Here is a 15,091-nt window from a genome sequence, read left to right as displayed (position 1 = left end):
ATACCATCTGACCAGTCCGCATGGAAAGTCCAAATCACCCAGATCTCAAAATATTTCAACCCCCTCAGCCCTCCCAAAGCGCGAAGCAAGTCGAGATCCTCGACCTGGAAACCAGAGCTAACGATATCAAGATCACTGAACCCCACCAGCGACCCCAGCCTAGACAACGCCAGAAGGAGCTCGTTACCCTTCTCAACATCCCCCCCCGGCCAATCAGAGCCCACATCGTGTCGTGTCATCGGCATTGACGACGATACTTCGTGTGTTTGCTCAATACGTCTCCCGACCAGCTGCTGCGAACGCTTGCCGTGTCGAAGTGGAAGGTTTTGACTTTGAAGAAGATGGCGCATGCCTCGTTGTGGATTTCTTGAGGTGGTGGGCGGCTTCGATTCAGTATCATTTGTAGTGGGTGGAGAGTGGTATGCTGGGTTTGTTGTGGCGGGGAGGGATGTGGAGGGTGTACCCGTAGGTTTGGTTGCGGAGCCCGGTGGGGAGGGAGAGTAGGTGGGATGGGGTGGTGGTGTTGGAAGGCGTGTTGGTGTTGTTGATACTGGTGCTGATGATGTTCCGCGGTACTGTGGGGCTTGCTGGTACTGGATGACTTTTCCAGCATCTTAGGAGGATGAAAGCGCTTGGATATAGGGACCGTGGACGAGAAACCCTATTTGCTCCTTGATCACAACGAGTTTCTGCCGTCCTCGACTGCTCATTTCTCTGCCCCCTTCCTCCTCACATGAACCCCCTCCATCGCCCGATCCATCCCACTCATCCACCGCACCACCTTATCCATCCCCACAGGCAGCACCTTCGTCCACTCGATCCACCTCGCATACAATGGCATACTGATCTCTCCACTCTCCCCAGCATCAACCATCTTAACAATCGCCCTCGCCAACTCCACCGGTTCCACAACCGGTCCGAAGAACGTCGAAGGTGTCTCGAGCTGTCCGAATAATGGCGTCGCTAGCTGGCCTGGCGTCACAAGGATAGTTCGTATATACTCGGCTCCCTCTGGTGCGGTCGGGGAAGCAAGTTCTGCTCGAAGCGAGGCGTGCATGGCGATGAGGCCTGCTTTCGCTGCGCAGTAGTCGGCGAGGTGGCTCGCTGCTATTTTGCCGAGGACGGATGCGACTGTGACGATCGTGCCGCCTGTTTCGGAGGTGAGCATGCCGGGGAGGAAGGCGCGGATTGTGTGGAAGTGGGAGATGAGGTTCACGTTGAAGTTGCGTTGGAGTTCTTGGGCTGTTAGTTCCAGGAGAGGTTTGCCGCTTACCATGCCGGCGTTGTTGATGAGGATGGTGGGTGGGCCCAGCTGAGAACAGGTATCAGCGAGGTGATATACGGGTATTGTTTGCAGTATGTGCCTACATCTTTCTCTATCTGCTCCATGGCTTTCTCCACCGCTGCATGATCTCCCACGTCACATGGGTAGTACTGTACTCCTGCCATTCCTTCACTCTCTTTCTCTGGAACGGCAACATCCAGTATCGCAACACTAGCACCTCTCATGCCATACATCTCAGCCAGAATCTTGCCCAGTCCACCGGCTCCGCCTGTTATGGCCACGACCTCTTCATTCCAGTCCATCTCGCGCGGCAAGCCATATGCTACGCGTTTGTTGATGATGCTCAGCATCCACACGAATGTGATGAAGGAGGCATATATGCATGATGCGATGAACTCGTTGCTATCGTACGGCGCTTGGAGAGAGCGGAGGCAGAGCGGGATGATCCAGGCGACAAAGGGGTGGAAGATGCTGTTCGAGAGGACGCTGGCGAGGATGTCGATTGTTAAGTGTTCGTACCAACACTTACCGGCACCGCTTGTTACGTGGTTCGTCATGTCGTGGGATGGGAAGTGAATGGATGAAGCAGGATGTTGAAGTTGAGGTGCTGGCTCGTGTAAGGAACTTGGGCCAGGCCGGCCCAGGCGTGTTGACAGGGATCTTGAAGCGCGATTTCGTCGTCAACACAATCCATGTTCTTCCTCGAGAACAAACATCATCGAACTTCACACAGACATTGCAGACACCGACATCCCGTCTGACATGCGACATCACCCTTGAGCGGCGCAAGTATACAAGTCCTGATTTTCCATCACGCTCTGTCAGCTCAGCACTTTCGCAACCACTGAAGACCACCTTAACGTATCTTAGTGCTCACTTGGAAGAGAGCCGCCGCCAGAGCGCGGAGCTTCACTGACAATGGCAGCTCAGCCGCCGCCGACCGATGGCGCCTTTTTGGCGCTCATTGAGCGCCAGAGTCACTGCGCAGAAGTCCAACACCACCAGAGCATTACCGCCCAAGACGCTTACTCGAAGTTCTCTTTCGAAGAGTTGCGCCTTATCGACACCCAACAGGGCACCCGTCACGCGGGTCACCTGGCTGTCGCGCAACTAAACGGTATTCCACTTCCGAGACCAGCAGCCTCAGAGGATCAAGGCGACGCTGCTCGCGAACGGTCGGCATTGGGCAGCAGTATTGTCCTCTTCAAAGTTGGAGCTGATGCACCACGGGACTTCGCAATTCACGAAAGCCTCGTAGCGGAGAACTCGACTTTCGTGCGCACTGCATGGAGCAAAGACTTCAAAGAAGCGAAAGACCGCATCATCGCACTGCCCAATGACGAACCAGCAGTGTTCCAACTCTACCAGGATTGGCTCTACGACCGAAAGGTGTACACCCAAGCAGGCTCTACTGACTACAAGCTCCTGATCAACGCCTACATCTTTGGTGAGAGGATGTTGGACGTCCGATTCAAGAATGCCGTAATTCGCGACATCACTCGAGTCTTGCGAACTACCAGTCTCTTCGATCTCACACTCACGAACCTCATCTACGACAACACCCCGACCGACTCCAAGCTCCGCAAACTGCTTCGAGACATCTACGCCTGGCTCGGCAGCGAGACCTGGTTCGACGAAGACAAGCTACCGCACGCAATCAATTCCGAGTTCTTGCGAGACGTTAATCGTGAGCACATGAGACTGCGTCGTCAGATTAGTCTATCTCCGCCATTCGCCAATCATCTTGCTGTCAGCGCTAACTACATACAACCCGAGACTGCGGACGAGGCAGCGACGGAGACAAAAGATTCACCCGACTTGAAGCGCAAACGTGAGAGCGATGACGAAGCTGGAAACACAAGCAAGCGCCCGGCAAAGTCCGATGGCCCGTTCTCGATTGCTTCTGGTAAAGAGCTGGAAAGACGGAACTCTGCTTGAACAGACCTGCTGGGCCTCCAAACGCATATCTTGCCCAGGCTACTTCACCAAGGTATACATACACATACGCCACTAATACATCGTTGGTATACAGCACTGACTGCGTGATACGCATGCAGGGTAGCAGGAATGAGGTGCCAACGGCCTCCTACGCTCTCAAGATGCCCAGGATCACGCTTAGTGGACACAACACGAGACTCATGGAAGGGACATGCGTGAATAGCAAGGTCGATCAGCTTGAAGTCATGAGACGTGACCACATCATGCGGTGACACGAGCACAGGCAATATGTCGAAGAGGTCTGGCACAGACGTGAATGATGGTAGTGGGGGTTGCTGATCATAAAAGACACTGTTCATTACTGTAATCGATAGTCTGTCGTCTATTCATTGCCTCGTAAGCCATGGCCTACTCGCTTCGAGACAGTCCAATTCATCGCTTCCAAAAAGCTCCCCATGAGCCTAACACTCTCATCATCTCATTTTAGTCACAAAGCATGACCAATAAGCAAGCTATCCCGCATCCTCAGCACGCCGAATCATACTCCGCAGGTCTGCTGTCGACCCAGCCATTACCAACAACAAACACTCAGCACACCTGCCTGGTGGAATGAAACACATCCCTCTCCGGAATCACCCACTCCCACTTCACCTTCCACGTGCCAGGCTTATGCCACCTAACAGTCCCCTCCGCAATAGTAGACTCCTCCTAAGCACCACCAATAGGCTCGTACCCGGCACCTTGGTTGTGGGCGGCGCGGTTCGCGAAGAGCCAGTAGATGATTGCACCGCCGATCGGGAAGAGGAAGACGAGGAGCGACCAGCCGATCTTGGGGAGGGGTGGGCGGTTGGATTTGAGGACTTCCACTGTTGAGGGAGGTGGGGGTTAGTGGGTGGGTGTTGTGATGGTGGGGGAGGGGTGGAGGGGAGGGACGTACTCCATACGAGGACATCGATGATCAGCACGATGAAGCCTAGAACTCCGCCGCCTGTGCCGTATTGCCATGCGTTGGAGCTTGTGGCGTGGATCTCGTTGGCGGTTGGGGCGGCGAAGGCCAGGGCCGCGAGGCAGAGTTGGAGGAGGAGGGAGAGCATGGTTGGTGAGTGTTTCGTGGTCGGGTTTGGTAGTTGGTTGGGTTGGTGTGCTGGGTGATGAGGAGGAGAAGTGAAGCGAGGTGGGAAAGATGGGCTGAGCTGTGGTGGTGGTGGTTGCGAGGTGTGGGTGGAGCGTGGGAGCCTGGAAGGATTCTAGTGGTGCACGAGATAGCAGTCACGCGGCTGCATTGTTGTGATGCGTGGTGACGTCGGCAGCGGTCGGCTGGAGCCGGCTTCTGCTGTTCGGCTTTGCTGGGAAGCAGCTTTCTTCACATGTTGACACTCACTTCTGCGTCCTGCGAAGCGCTTCGTCACCCCCCCACCAGCTAGTGTAGCATGAAGTGTAGGGCTGGCGATACATTGCTTCGGACATGACATTGAGCAGAGTGTGACGCAACGCGGTGCAACCAGTTTGACAGACAAATGATGCATCCGGATCGACAGCCGTTGTATCGACAAGATTATCAACAGAGACGACTGGACTCTCGAGGCTGACTAAATGAACCAGGCATTCAAACGGTTGTTGCAACATCTTCACAGCAGAATCCAAGCCCAGTGGACAAGGTCTCTTCTCGGACCACAAAGGTATCGACCTAAAATGTGTCTATGTCGACTCCCCAGGCGGTGACCAAGACACGCATTTACAGCGATGAGAGCTAATCGACACTGTATATTGGTATCGCAACATAGCCAGAGCGCCATTGCACCGCCGGGCCTGAGTGTTTCAAGAGAGGTTGCTTGCGCGCTGCGACGTGCACTTTATCCGCCGGGAAGTGTTCTGGGAGCGCTGTCGATTAGATGGTCCGGAGCTCTTTCCTACAGGTTTTCCAGGCGTCGAATCAGCTCACGACGATCGTCAGACAGTAACCGAGATAACATACTCCAGGATAGCACAGAGCACAGCCACTGCTTGATGCCAGCCGCGGGCGACTCTGACACCTTTTATTCCTCGGGCATGTATGTGTTGCTCCATATTCTCCTCGAGCGCATATCATGTGACAGGGAGGTATATCGACGCATTGGATCTATGCGTGAAGGTGGATCGATCGATGGCACGGCCGGCTGGAATTAGCAGGGTATGGGGGAGGAGGATCAGGAATTTGGAAACCGTGAAGTTCCAGCTAAGGAGCAGGTGATTGCGTCTGTTCAATGCTGGGGAGACGTCGCGTGAGCTAACCGAACGTGTTCTACCTGAACCGCTCGTCACAGGACGCTGCTACATGCTCACATGTCTTCTGGAGCAGCCGTGGTCGTTCTAATCTCCAGACAGTGCACAACCGAACGACGTCGCAGAAGCAAAAGATACAATCAACTCTAGACTGGAACTGAACACCTGCTGCTGGCTGCATCTACCTCTCACAACATTTCAGCTGCTGTGCACGGGTCAGGCGTGGCACGAACCCTGTACAGTGGTGCTTGGATAGTATGCGCTCTGACCACTGAGCTAGATCACCGAAAAGACTGTGTAATCCGTGTAAGTGAATATGGACGAGTACAAACCAAGACTGATCACATGGGTTTATGACATACCGTGGGTAGGAGCCAATATGAGGCAATGATGTCTTGGTGGTAAGATGAAGATCGGTCTAATGCTCGCAGTCTTCACCACAGCAAGATGTTGACACAGATTTCCTCACGCTGAACATGAAGAGACACAAGACTTGGCAGGCGAGATCGAACATCTGCTACGTCTTCACTGTACCGCATGTGAGATCAGTGTGTCACAAAAAGCTCGAGGATGGCGTACGAAGCATATGTGCACCGGAATTTAGCTCAATGCACCATGGCTGCTCCTTCAAGTCGAGAAGAGGCACCTATTGATAGGCGGTGCAGTCAACCCTCTGCCGATAATGACCTCACTCGGCCATCCAGACCCAACTTGACCCACGCTCTTCTACAAGTCCAAGCCACCGACACTGCTTTCAGCTACAAGGCAACCGAATCAGCCGCCCGCGCCGCCGCACACCACAACGACGAAGCACTATTCACCCAACCGATCTCGCCAGGAAATCATCGCTTCGAGATCGAGGTCCGCAACATGGACTTCCGCTCCTTGGTAGCCTGGCTGCGGCTCGTCGAGTATTCTTTCATAAGTCTGCTGCTCACCTTCCACAACATCCCGCCACTCGATGAGAGCCTGAGCCCGACCCTGTGGGATCTAGTCCGTGAAGTGAACCACCGTCCAGAGACCTTGGAACGAATACTTTTCTATGCGAAGGAGCCTGGACGATGGCGTCTTGAGCATTATGTTCGGCATATAAGGGACTTGCTCGAGCAGGTTACAAGTACTTCTCACGTTAATCCGAGTGGAGCAGAGCTGCATCGTCGGTATGAGGCTTGGAGGGCGGCGGCATTGTACGATCTTGGTGCGAAGGAGGAAATGCTATGATGTTCACTCCGAACACGCCGATTGTCCCTTTGCAGACCATACCCTACGGACAGTAGTCAGTCAAACCACCTTCGCTATTATCAATCTCGTCTCGGATCAGTAATACCGAAGACATTCTGTCCATGCGGCTCCGCTTCCAGAACCTCCGCTTCTCAAAGCAGGGTAGCTCGCCTTCCCAATGGCTGCAACCCTGTAGCTTCTTTCCCTTTTCAGACGTCTCGAGCCGCCGGGCGACGGGCTTGGGCAACGACTCCTCTGACGACTCCGCTTCGTCGAGATGTATAGATACTGTGCTTTCAGACCTGTGCAGCCGTCTCGATTGGATCATAGATATCCACACCGGCAGCCATGGTCAACGCAAAAGCTCAAAAGGCTTGCCAAGAGTCCCTCGACAGTGTGACTGGCGACCCGTCTACTGGTATCGCTGGTCTTGTCTTTGTGGCGATCGACAAGAATGGAGAACAGATTGCGGCATGCCCGTCCGGAAAGAAGGGGATCGGATCCGGTAGCAGCAAGCCGATGGACATGGATACCGTCTTCTGGATTGCGAGCTGTACCAAGCTGCTTGCGACGATCTCGTGTATGCAGGCTGTGGAGAGGGGCCAATTGAGGGTGGATGATGCGAAGCAGGTGCATCAGCTGTGTCCAGAGTTGAATGATAAGGTGAGTAGAGAATCCCAATATGACCATGGTTGCTGATGTTGTCCAGAAAGTGTTGCAGCCGGATGGTACCCTTGTACCGCGCAAGAACGATATAACGTTGCGGATGTTGCTTTCACATACTGCTGGCTTTGCTTATGAGTTGTGAGTGTTACTACGATGGGAGTTCAACAGTTGGGAGAACCGCTGATCTTCATCAGCTTCCACCCAACACTGCGCGAGCACGGTCGTCCCATAGGCTATGATTGCTTCAAAGCTGATGTAGGAAGTATCACCAGCATTGAACGTACCGGCGCTTACCTTTGTTCCAGATCCGAGATATCCTTCGCATGCCACTTGTCCACCAGCCAGGTGAAAAGTGGGAGTACGGCACAAACATCGACTGGGCCGGCATTGTCCTCGAGCGTGCCACTGGTGTGCGTCTGAACGATTGGATCCAGAACAACATCATGCAGCCTCTTGGTCTCAAAGCTATCAACATGTTCCCGGCGGAAGACATGAAGAAGAATCTCGCATATATGCACCAAAAGTGGCCAGGCGATCCTTCGGGAAAGAGTGAAGAGCGGTAAGTCCGGTGACAGCACCTCTCCCGAATTTGACTTGCTGATTCATTGACAGCGACCACATCCTCCGCGAACCACTCCTCGCCGACACCAAAGAGGAACAAGCACGTCTCTTCCACAGCGGTGGTGCCGGCTGTTTTGCCAAGCCAGCGGAATACGTCCAAGTTCTTGCTGCGCTTCTCAATGATGGTAGATCACCCATCACAGGCAACCGCATCCTGAAGGAAGAGACCGTCAAAGCAATGTGGACGAACCAGGTCCCTGACATGCCCAACTTCGCCCGTCAAGGCATTCCAGATGCGAAGCGAGACCAGACCAATTCTACTCCCGAGCTGTACCCACAGGAAGGCAACCCGCCCCAGGGATGGGGTCTCAGCTTCATGTTAACGCAAGAGCCTGGAGCGACGGGAAGAGGCAGCAACACTGCTTGGTGGGCTGGGCTGGCGAATTTGTATTGGTGGTGTGATAGGGAGAAGGGAGTCGCGGGCATGATTGCCAGTCAGCAGATGCCGTTCTTGGATCTGAATGTGCTTGGGCAGTGGGCTGCTTGTGAGTCTGCTGTATATGCGTCGGTTTGATATAAGCTTGGATATTTGGACAGTGTGTAGTTATGTGAGAATGTAATGGAGTTTATTCTATTGAGATCTCGCCATGTCCAGTACAACGATGAGCAAGTTGACTGGTGTTGTGGTCGGGAAGGAAGAGAGGAGAGCGTGGGAAGTCGTTGCTGACGCTGTGCCAAGAAATGCTTTCACGTCCTTCGACATCACCTCCTCTTTCGACCTCATCACTCCTCGAACACAGCACTATTGCGTCTGCACGCCTCATGACATCTCGAACGGCGCACACATGCCGTCAAACGTCACCTCCGACATCGTCCTCTCCCAGGCCTCGCCGATCTACGTCCTTGCCTGTTTCTCCGAATCAAGAGTTTTGTCGGCCGAGGAGCAAGATGAATCAGACTGCACAAGAGAAGCCATCGGTGCCACCTCGCATTGATGGATACCTGCCGAGTGGGATGGTTCTATGTCTAGATCCGAGGGAAGTCGTGCCCAGTGCATTGCTCCGTGATGAGGAACGAGTGCGATCCTCCGAGTGTTCCCTATGCAACAAGTGCAGCCTTGCGTAGATCTGGCTTGAAGCAGTCTACTGTGTATCAAAGGCCACTATAGGCCGCGTCACGGCGGCGACGCACGTCTTCTGTTACCCTATGCTGCCCTGCCTATCCGAAGGCGTGGTTCGAGGTAAGCATAACATCTGAGACACGTCCGTTCCATGTATTCGTTTCTGCACCCTTCGCTCCTCTCCATTCGTTACATTCACTTCCTATCAAGGTCGACATGAAGCGTACTTTCGTTTCAGTAGCAGGTGCTACCGCGGCATCGGCGCCCAGTCTGTCAAGCATTTGCAGCAGCTCGAATGTCAAAAGCGCTCTTCCCTGCATCACCGGCATCAACTATGGCGATGTCACAGCTGCTGGAGTTTACAATGCTTCTGTTGAGGCCGGCGACGACTACCCAGCAACCAGTGGACGCAATTACTGCAATGTGACTGTCAACTACTCCCATGGTGGGAAGTCGGACAGTGTAAGTCAACCCTATACAAAGGTCACTGATGGAATTTGCGCTGATTCACTTGCAGGTCAACGTCTGTTACTACCTCCCCGAGCCATCTCAGTACGAAGGACGCTTCCTCGCGACCGGCGGTGGTGGCTTCGCAATCAACTCTGGTGCATCTGGACTCGATGGAGGCCTCGTCTACGGCGCCGCAGCAGGCTGCACAGATGGCGGCATGGGCTGGGGCCGCGAGCTGGAAGAGGTGATGTTGACTGTGAATGGTAGCATCAACTACGACATGCCTAACAACCTCGGCTACCTCTCAGTCCACGAAATGACAGAGATCGGCAAAGGTCTTTCGAAGAACTTCTACAACTCCTCCAAGCTCTATGCATACTACCAAGGATGCAGCGAAGGCGGATGCGATGGATGGTCACAGGTTCAGCGCTACGCTGATCAGTTCGATGGAGCTGCTATCGGTGCTCCTGCTTTCCGCCAGGCTTTCTAACAGCCGCACCATGACTGGCCACAAATTTTCGAGACTGCTGACCTCAACGGATACGCTCCAAACAGCTGCGCTCTCGCCAAGATCGTCAATGAGACGATCGCTGCCTGCGATGCGCTCGATGGCAAGACCGATGGTGTAGTCGCACGATCGGACCTCTGCCATCTCCATTACAACGCCACAGCTGCCATCGGCAAAGCATACTCCTGCGCCGCCTCCACGTCCATCAATCTGATCACCGGCGCAGTCTCAGGCTCAAGCCCAGCCGCCAACGGCACAGTCACCGCCCACGACGTCGCAGTCTTCCTCGCAGTCCAAAACGGTCCCTACGACAGTAACAACAGACACCTCTACGTCGGCTTCCAACCCGGCACAGACGCCGCCCCCAACGCCGCAGGTACTTACAACACTGCCCCCGGCTCCTACGACGTCGCAGCCATCAGCGGCATCGGCGCCGAATGGATCCAGTACCTCCTCAACAAAGTCGAAGATGAAAGCCTCTCCCTCAAAGGCGTCGGTGTCGATGCACTACGCTGGACAAGGTCTCCCTCACCGTGGGACATGTCAACAACCACAATCCTAGCCTCGCCACGCAAGAATTTCAAAATTTGCACAGCAGCAGCAACGGACCGTGTCTCTCCACCCAGTACAAGGATGTTTCTCTCTTCAGGCATCTCATGCGTCCCTCGTGCGGTCATCACGTTGATCCCCTTGTAAATCGCATCTCGGGCTACGAAGAGAGCTTGGAGATGAGACCATGCGTCTTGAGCTGTCATGATCTCGGGAATGGACCACACGTGCTGGCTGCCGTAGGGGTAGGTGTAGATATTGCTGAGGGGAGGGTCATCTTCGCGGTCTTTGCTGCTGAGGAGAATGAGCTTGCGGTTGTAGGGAGCTGAGATGGGTGGGGTGTCGGTGTAGGTGCCCTCGTAAGCGAGGCCGTTGATGGGCAAGGTTGGGGTGTTTTGGAGTATGTTGGTCAGATGGATGGTGTATGGCATTTTGCATTTGGGTTTGGGGGTTGGTCTTCGACAGGAGTTGTTCGACTGATCATTTGTGCATATTTGCTGACATTGCTGGTCGGTTCAGCTTGGAGGTGCGTATACGTTACACGACAGCTTCTGAGCTTCGGCTATAGCATGCATGAGCATGCAGTATATACGGCCAGAGCATGATACCCCAACCGTAGCAGTTGACTTGTAGCTGCGACTTCGCAACCGCGACAGCATCATCTTGGGGCACACGGGCTCTGCACTCCAGTCCAGATATCCTACTGCTCATCCGAGAATCCACACATTGTCGGCGGCTCTACGTACACATCAAACACCCTCGCCGCCTCGACCAGCATGTCCTCCAGCTCCTTCTTTCCCGCTGTGTCCAAGTCGTCCAACATCTCCTTGTCGACCTCCTGTCCCTCAAGATCCACCGCATCCCCGCCCTCTTTCAACAGTGTCAACACATCCCGCCTCGGCAACCCACCAGCCACAGCATCGACGACAACATCAAATCTATTACCCTCCGTCTCCGCAGAAGCGCCGTAAGCATCCGCATCCCCCTTCAGACTGTCTACCAAGTCTTCAATACCCCTATCGATAGCGTAAACACATCCTAGTCCAAACGTCTGCGAGACTCGCTGGAAGAGATCACGCTGTCGAGACATTGTCGATGTTGCGAAGATCTTCGCATTAGGCGGAGCGTGGTGGAACAGTTGGATGGCTGCAGCGCCGAGGGTTGTTTCGCAGCCCATGTTGAGGATATTACAGCTTGGTCGGGCTGCTGAGGGAGTATTGAGGTGGTGGTGGAGGATGGTGCGAGCTGTGAGGGGGGGGGGCGGTGATATGCGAGGATGCTTGGGGGGGGGGTGTCATTGAGGAGGGGATCGGCAAGGTGTGCTCTCTGTGTATGGGATGTGTGTTGTCCGTGTTGTCCGCCAGCTTGTCATCTACGCCAAGAAGCCACGAGGACTCGCTGATTTGGCTGCAATAATGAGTCGTCCGTTCCATCGGCGACAACTGCTCCCGAACGTGCAGTGACACCGAGTAGTGAGGTGTGAAGCGGCTCACTGTTCAGCTGCACGGTGATCAAATTCTGTTCAAGCGCCATTGTGCTCCAGCTTGTTGATGTGTGAGACTGTTGCACACATTCACGCATACCCTTCTATACAGACTAGCCGCTGTTGGCATGTACCGGGTTCGATGTAAAGATGCCTTAGGCCATCTCACACATTACCTTATGTCTGCACTGTAGGTTTGACGTGATGGTCTGAGCTTTTCTCTTCAACGCAACTTTGCTCCTCAGAATCTACTTCCAGTGGCCGTGTCAGGAGGAGCGCTATATGTGTCGTATTGTCCAAACTACCACCATGGCTTCTTCCACCGATCGTCATGCTCAATGACTCGAAGGACAGCCCAATTTACGGATTCCTGCCACACCATCTCCCGACACTTTTCAACCTCAGTCTCGAGATCCACCTCCTCATCTGCCATGTCGTCCACAGTGTCGACCGTGTAGCCGTGGATGGTAGAGCTCCGGTGCTGCTCGTAATCAAACCGCTTGTATCGCAGCTTCATCGCTCTGTGAGCGCCTTCGAAATCTCCATCCTGCCGATCGAAAAAGTTGTGCTCGTACAGTCTCCTCGCAAGTCTCGAGGTGATCAGGTCTCGCTCCGAACGGTGTTGAGTGCCAAGAACCTCGATCGTCTCGAGGTTTGGCGACCCGAATGAGGCATAGTCTATAGCCGGTCCAACACATCTATCCACTAGACGATGGCAGCCTTGCTCGCAGTTGCAGTATGTGAGATCGATCTGCAGCCACCTCAACTTAGGGGAGTACTCCGTCATGAGGTTGAGGAGACTAGACCAGTGGCAGGAATACACGCCAAGACCAGCTTCGTGGGACGCAGAGATCTTGCTCTCGTCAGTAGGGTAACGTTTCCTTCTTCTGCTGGCGGGTACACTGGGTCGCAGTGCATTGAGGAAATATATGTCCCCGAACCGTTTGTCGCGAAAGTCGAAGGTGATGCTGATGCGTCTTAGGTGGGCAAGCAGCAAGCGGTCCAGTTGGTGATCCGGCACGCCGCCAGCAATGGCATTCCATGAGTTCAGAATCCTGTCGTCGTAGTAGTCCGTACTCACGATGATTGTATTGTTGGCGAATAGAGTGTCAGCGGCCTCATCTCGAACTTCCTGACCGGTCTGGAGAAGCGACCAGTTAGGCTCATCGTATCCATCGCGATCTTGGTATCTCGTGTCCTCCTCTAGCGTTGGAGGAAAGAACACCTTACCCGAGCCCATGTTGAGGTCGTAGATGCGTGTCCGTAGCTCGGTGGGCAACTCCATGAAGCGGATTGTGCGTAGCGGTGGTCGGCCAGCTGCAGCGCGCAGAGCGTCAATATGACCTCTAAGACTGTCATTGTTGGCCTGGAGCTGCACAACAATAGCCTCGTTTACAGATAGCAAGTTTTCCAATTGCTGAGTGGTGCTCATCTTGGAAGTGGTGTTGGGTGAGTGTAAGAGCCCGGTGAGGAACCCCCCCCCCCAGCGTATATGCAGCAAGTTGTCTGTTTGCTCGCTCGCTTTCAACCGTCTGCGCCAGAAGACATGGCGTGCCTCGTTGTTTGCAGCACCTTCTCAGACGACCCAGAAACTTCCACAGCGCAACAGAAAGGACGGCATGACGTGCTCTTCGAACCGTAATCTTGCCAGAGAGGGTCAGGTCTCATGGTGGATGCGACAGGCAAATTCCAGCAGTCCTCTTCGGATCAGCTCTCACACGTGCCGAAGCCGCGCTCTTACCTCGCTCCTCCAGTGCCTGTATCGTAAGCACCCCAGCAGCAGCAGTCTTACGCACGAGCTTGGATCGCCGTGGAGCTCTTTGTGTACGACCCTTTGTGCGCCCAGTCGACGTAGACTTTTCTATCGACTTCCAGTCGAACAGCTCATGGGCCATGTCAAGCACAGCCATCTTCGCAGCCTCTGGAGACCTACCGGAGGCATGCTTTCGCAACCATATACAGGCACTGTCTACCAGCCCCACGCACGTCTCCCGCGGCAAAGAGTTATGGCACAATTGTGAGCTGCTGCCAAGCGCCTCGTCTGCCCATCGAAGCGCTGGCCGTCGCTTCAACACGTTGGCATGTGGCTGAGTAGCGAGGTCCGATTGCAGCAGTGGAGTGCCTGATGTTACGACGCTGACGAGGCAGAATTGTGGCAGAATTGTGAGTCAAACTCTTTCTGCGATGTTGCCAGCAGGACGGTGAGATGGGTAGGTGTCCTTGAGTTGCAGTGCCGAATAACGAAACGACGTCGAGGTCTTGATCCGGATCTGCAGCGTGGGCGGGCACAGCAGAGTGGACGGGCTCATCTGATGTGGTGGCCTTTGAGGCTTTGGGCAGCATGCAATCTTTCAGTCGTCGCACGAAGTTGCGAATAAGTAGAATGCGGCACATGTTGGCTCTCGACGTGATACTTGAAGTGCATCAGCGTGCCACGTGAGAATTGCAGATTTCGTGTCCTTGGCAAGGTGAAAGATAGAGTCCACGCACATGGGCAGAAGATTGTGTTGCCAGATATGCCCGGAGCTTGTCTACATCATGTCGGCATAAATCTGCCACTGTCGGCTTCTTGAGAAATGACCCGGCTTTTCGCCACGAGTGGCCATATCATCGCGACTCCTGGGCAACGCTGTGGATGGTCTGCACGGCCAAGTAGTCGCCAGAGAATCCGATCAGACCTGCTGCCCCCGCAGCCTCCAGAACCATGGTCTTACAGCTCCTTCTCGAGACTTCACTATCAATGGTCATAGACTCGCCGTGGTGTCCTTGGCATGAGCGGCAGCCGGTACATGAGCATCATCGTCTGCTGCGAGGGCTGATTGGGAATGGCGTCAATGCCACAGGCCCAGCAGGCCAGCAGGAGCCATGACTGGTACCGCTTTGAGCATTTTGTGGTGGTGCACACATCAGCATGCTGATGGGATGTCAGACACCAGCAAAGCCCCGCCACGATGATGGAACACGAGCTCGTGCCCTGCCGTGCCTGCATAGCCCAGCTTTGTTGGAGCACAAACAAAGAGCTGCTTCTCTTCTTCCCGTACCGATCTT

The 15,091-nt window shown here is 54.4% G+C and overlaps 8 protein-coding genes across 8 annotated transcripts; 4 read left to right on the top strand and 4 right to left on the bottom strand.

Annotated features, from left to right (window-relative positions):
* Positions 1–706: 706 nt before the first annotated feature.
* Positions 707–1,842, bottom strand: CLAFUR5_11693 (uncharacterized protein; the record flags this gene model as incomplete). The annotated part of the gene is made up of 2 exons (XM_047910841.1): positions 707–1,312; positions 1,369–1,842. The coding sequence occupies 2 exons, from the start codon at positions 1,840–1,842 to the stop codon at positions 707–709; spliced, it is 1,080 nt and encodes a 359-aa protein (XP_047767587.1).
* A 361-nt stretch (positions 1,843–2,203) lies between these two features.
* Positions 2,204–3,223, top strand: CLAFUR5_11692 (uncharacterized protein; the record flags this gene model as incomplete). Its single annotated transcript, XM_047910840.1, has 1 exon — positions 2,204–3,223. One exon carries the CDS (start codon positions 2,204–2,206, stop codon positions 3,221–3,223), a length of 1,020 nt encoding a protein of 339 aa, XP_047767588.1.
* A 708-nt stretch (positions 3,224–3,931) lies between these two features.
* Positions 3,932–4,317, bottom strand: CLAFUR5_11691 (uncharacterized protein; the record flags this gene model as incomplete). The annotated part of the gene is made up of 2 exons (XM_047910839.1): positions 3,932–4,089; positions 4,161–4,317. The coding sequence occupies 2 exons, from the start codon at positions 4,315–4,317 to the stop codon at positions 3,932–3,934; spliced, it is 315 nt and encodes a 104-aa protein (XP_047767585.1).
* Positions 4,318–6,100: 1,783 nt separating this feature from the next.
* Positions 6,101–6,706, top strand: CLAFUR5_11690 (uncharacterized protein; the record flags this gene model as incomplete). Its single annotated transcript, XM_047910838.1, has 1 exon — positions 6,101–6,706. The coding sequence occupies one exon, from the start codon at positions 6,101–6,103 to the stop codon at positions 6,704–6,706; it is 606 nt and encodes a 201-aa protein (XP_047767586.1).
* Positions 6,707–7,054: 348 nt separating this feature from the next.
* CLAFUR5_11689 (Acyltransferase calJ) lies at positions 7,055–8,507 on the top strand (the record flags this gene model as incomplete). The annotated part of the gene is made up of 5 exons (XM_047910837.1): positions 7,055–7,369; positions 7,416–7,510; positions 7,567–7,627; positions 7,678–7,931; positions 7,985–8,507. 5 exons carry the CDS (start codon positions 7,055–7,057, stop codon positions 8,505–8,507), a joined length of 1,248 nt encoding a protein of 415 aa, XP_047766884.1.
* Positions 8,508–9,269: 762 nt separating this feature from the next.
* Positions 9,270–10,707, top strand: CLAFUR5_11688 (Tannase; the record flags this gene model as incomplete). The annotated part of the gene is made up of 3 exons (XM_047910836.1): positions 9,270–9,515; positions 9,571–9,924; positions 9,997–10,707. 3 exons carry the CDS (start codon positions 9,270–9,272, stop codon positions 10,705–10,707), a joined length of 1,311 nt encoding a protein of 436 aa, XP_047766883.1.
* A 553-nt stretch (positions 10,708–11,260) lies between these two features.
* CLAFUR5_11687 (uncharacterized protein) lies at positions 11,261–11,737 on the bottom strand (the record flags this gene model as incomplete). Its single annotated transcript, XM_047910835.1, has 1 exon — positions 11,261–11,737. The coding sequence occupies one exon, from the start codon at positions 11,735–11,737 to the stop codon at positions 11,261–11,263; it is 477 nt and encodes a 158-aa protein (XP_047766880.1).
* Positions 11,738–12,344: 607 nt separating this feature from the next.
* Positions 12,345–13,475, bottom strand: CLAFUR5_11686 (uncharacterized protein; the record flags this gene model as incomplete). The annotated part of the gene is made up of 1 exon (XM_047910834.1): positions 12,345–13,475. The coding sequence occupies one exon, from the start codon at positions 13,473–13,475 to the stop codon at positions 12,345–12,347; it is 1,131 nt and encodes a 376-aa protein (XP_047766879.1).
* Between the last annotated feature and the right edge of the window lie 1,616 nt (positions 13,476–15,091).

This window comes from Fulvia fulva, chromosome 10, assembly GCF_020509005.1.
Source record: "Fulvia fulva chromosome 10, complete sequence".
Taxonomy (NCBI): Eukaryota; Fungi; Ascomycota; class Dothideomycetes; order Mycosphaerellales; family Mycosphaerellaceae; genus Fulvia; species Fulvia fulva.
The sequence above is the reverse complement of the archived record's forward strand: the minus strand, read 5'-3'. Positions and strand labels throughout refer to the sequence as shown.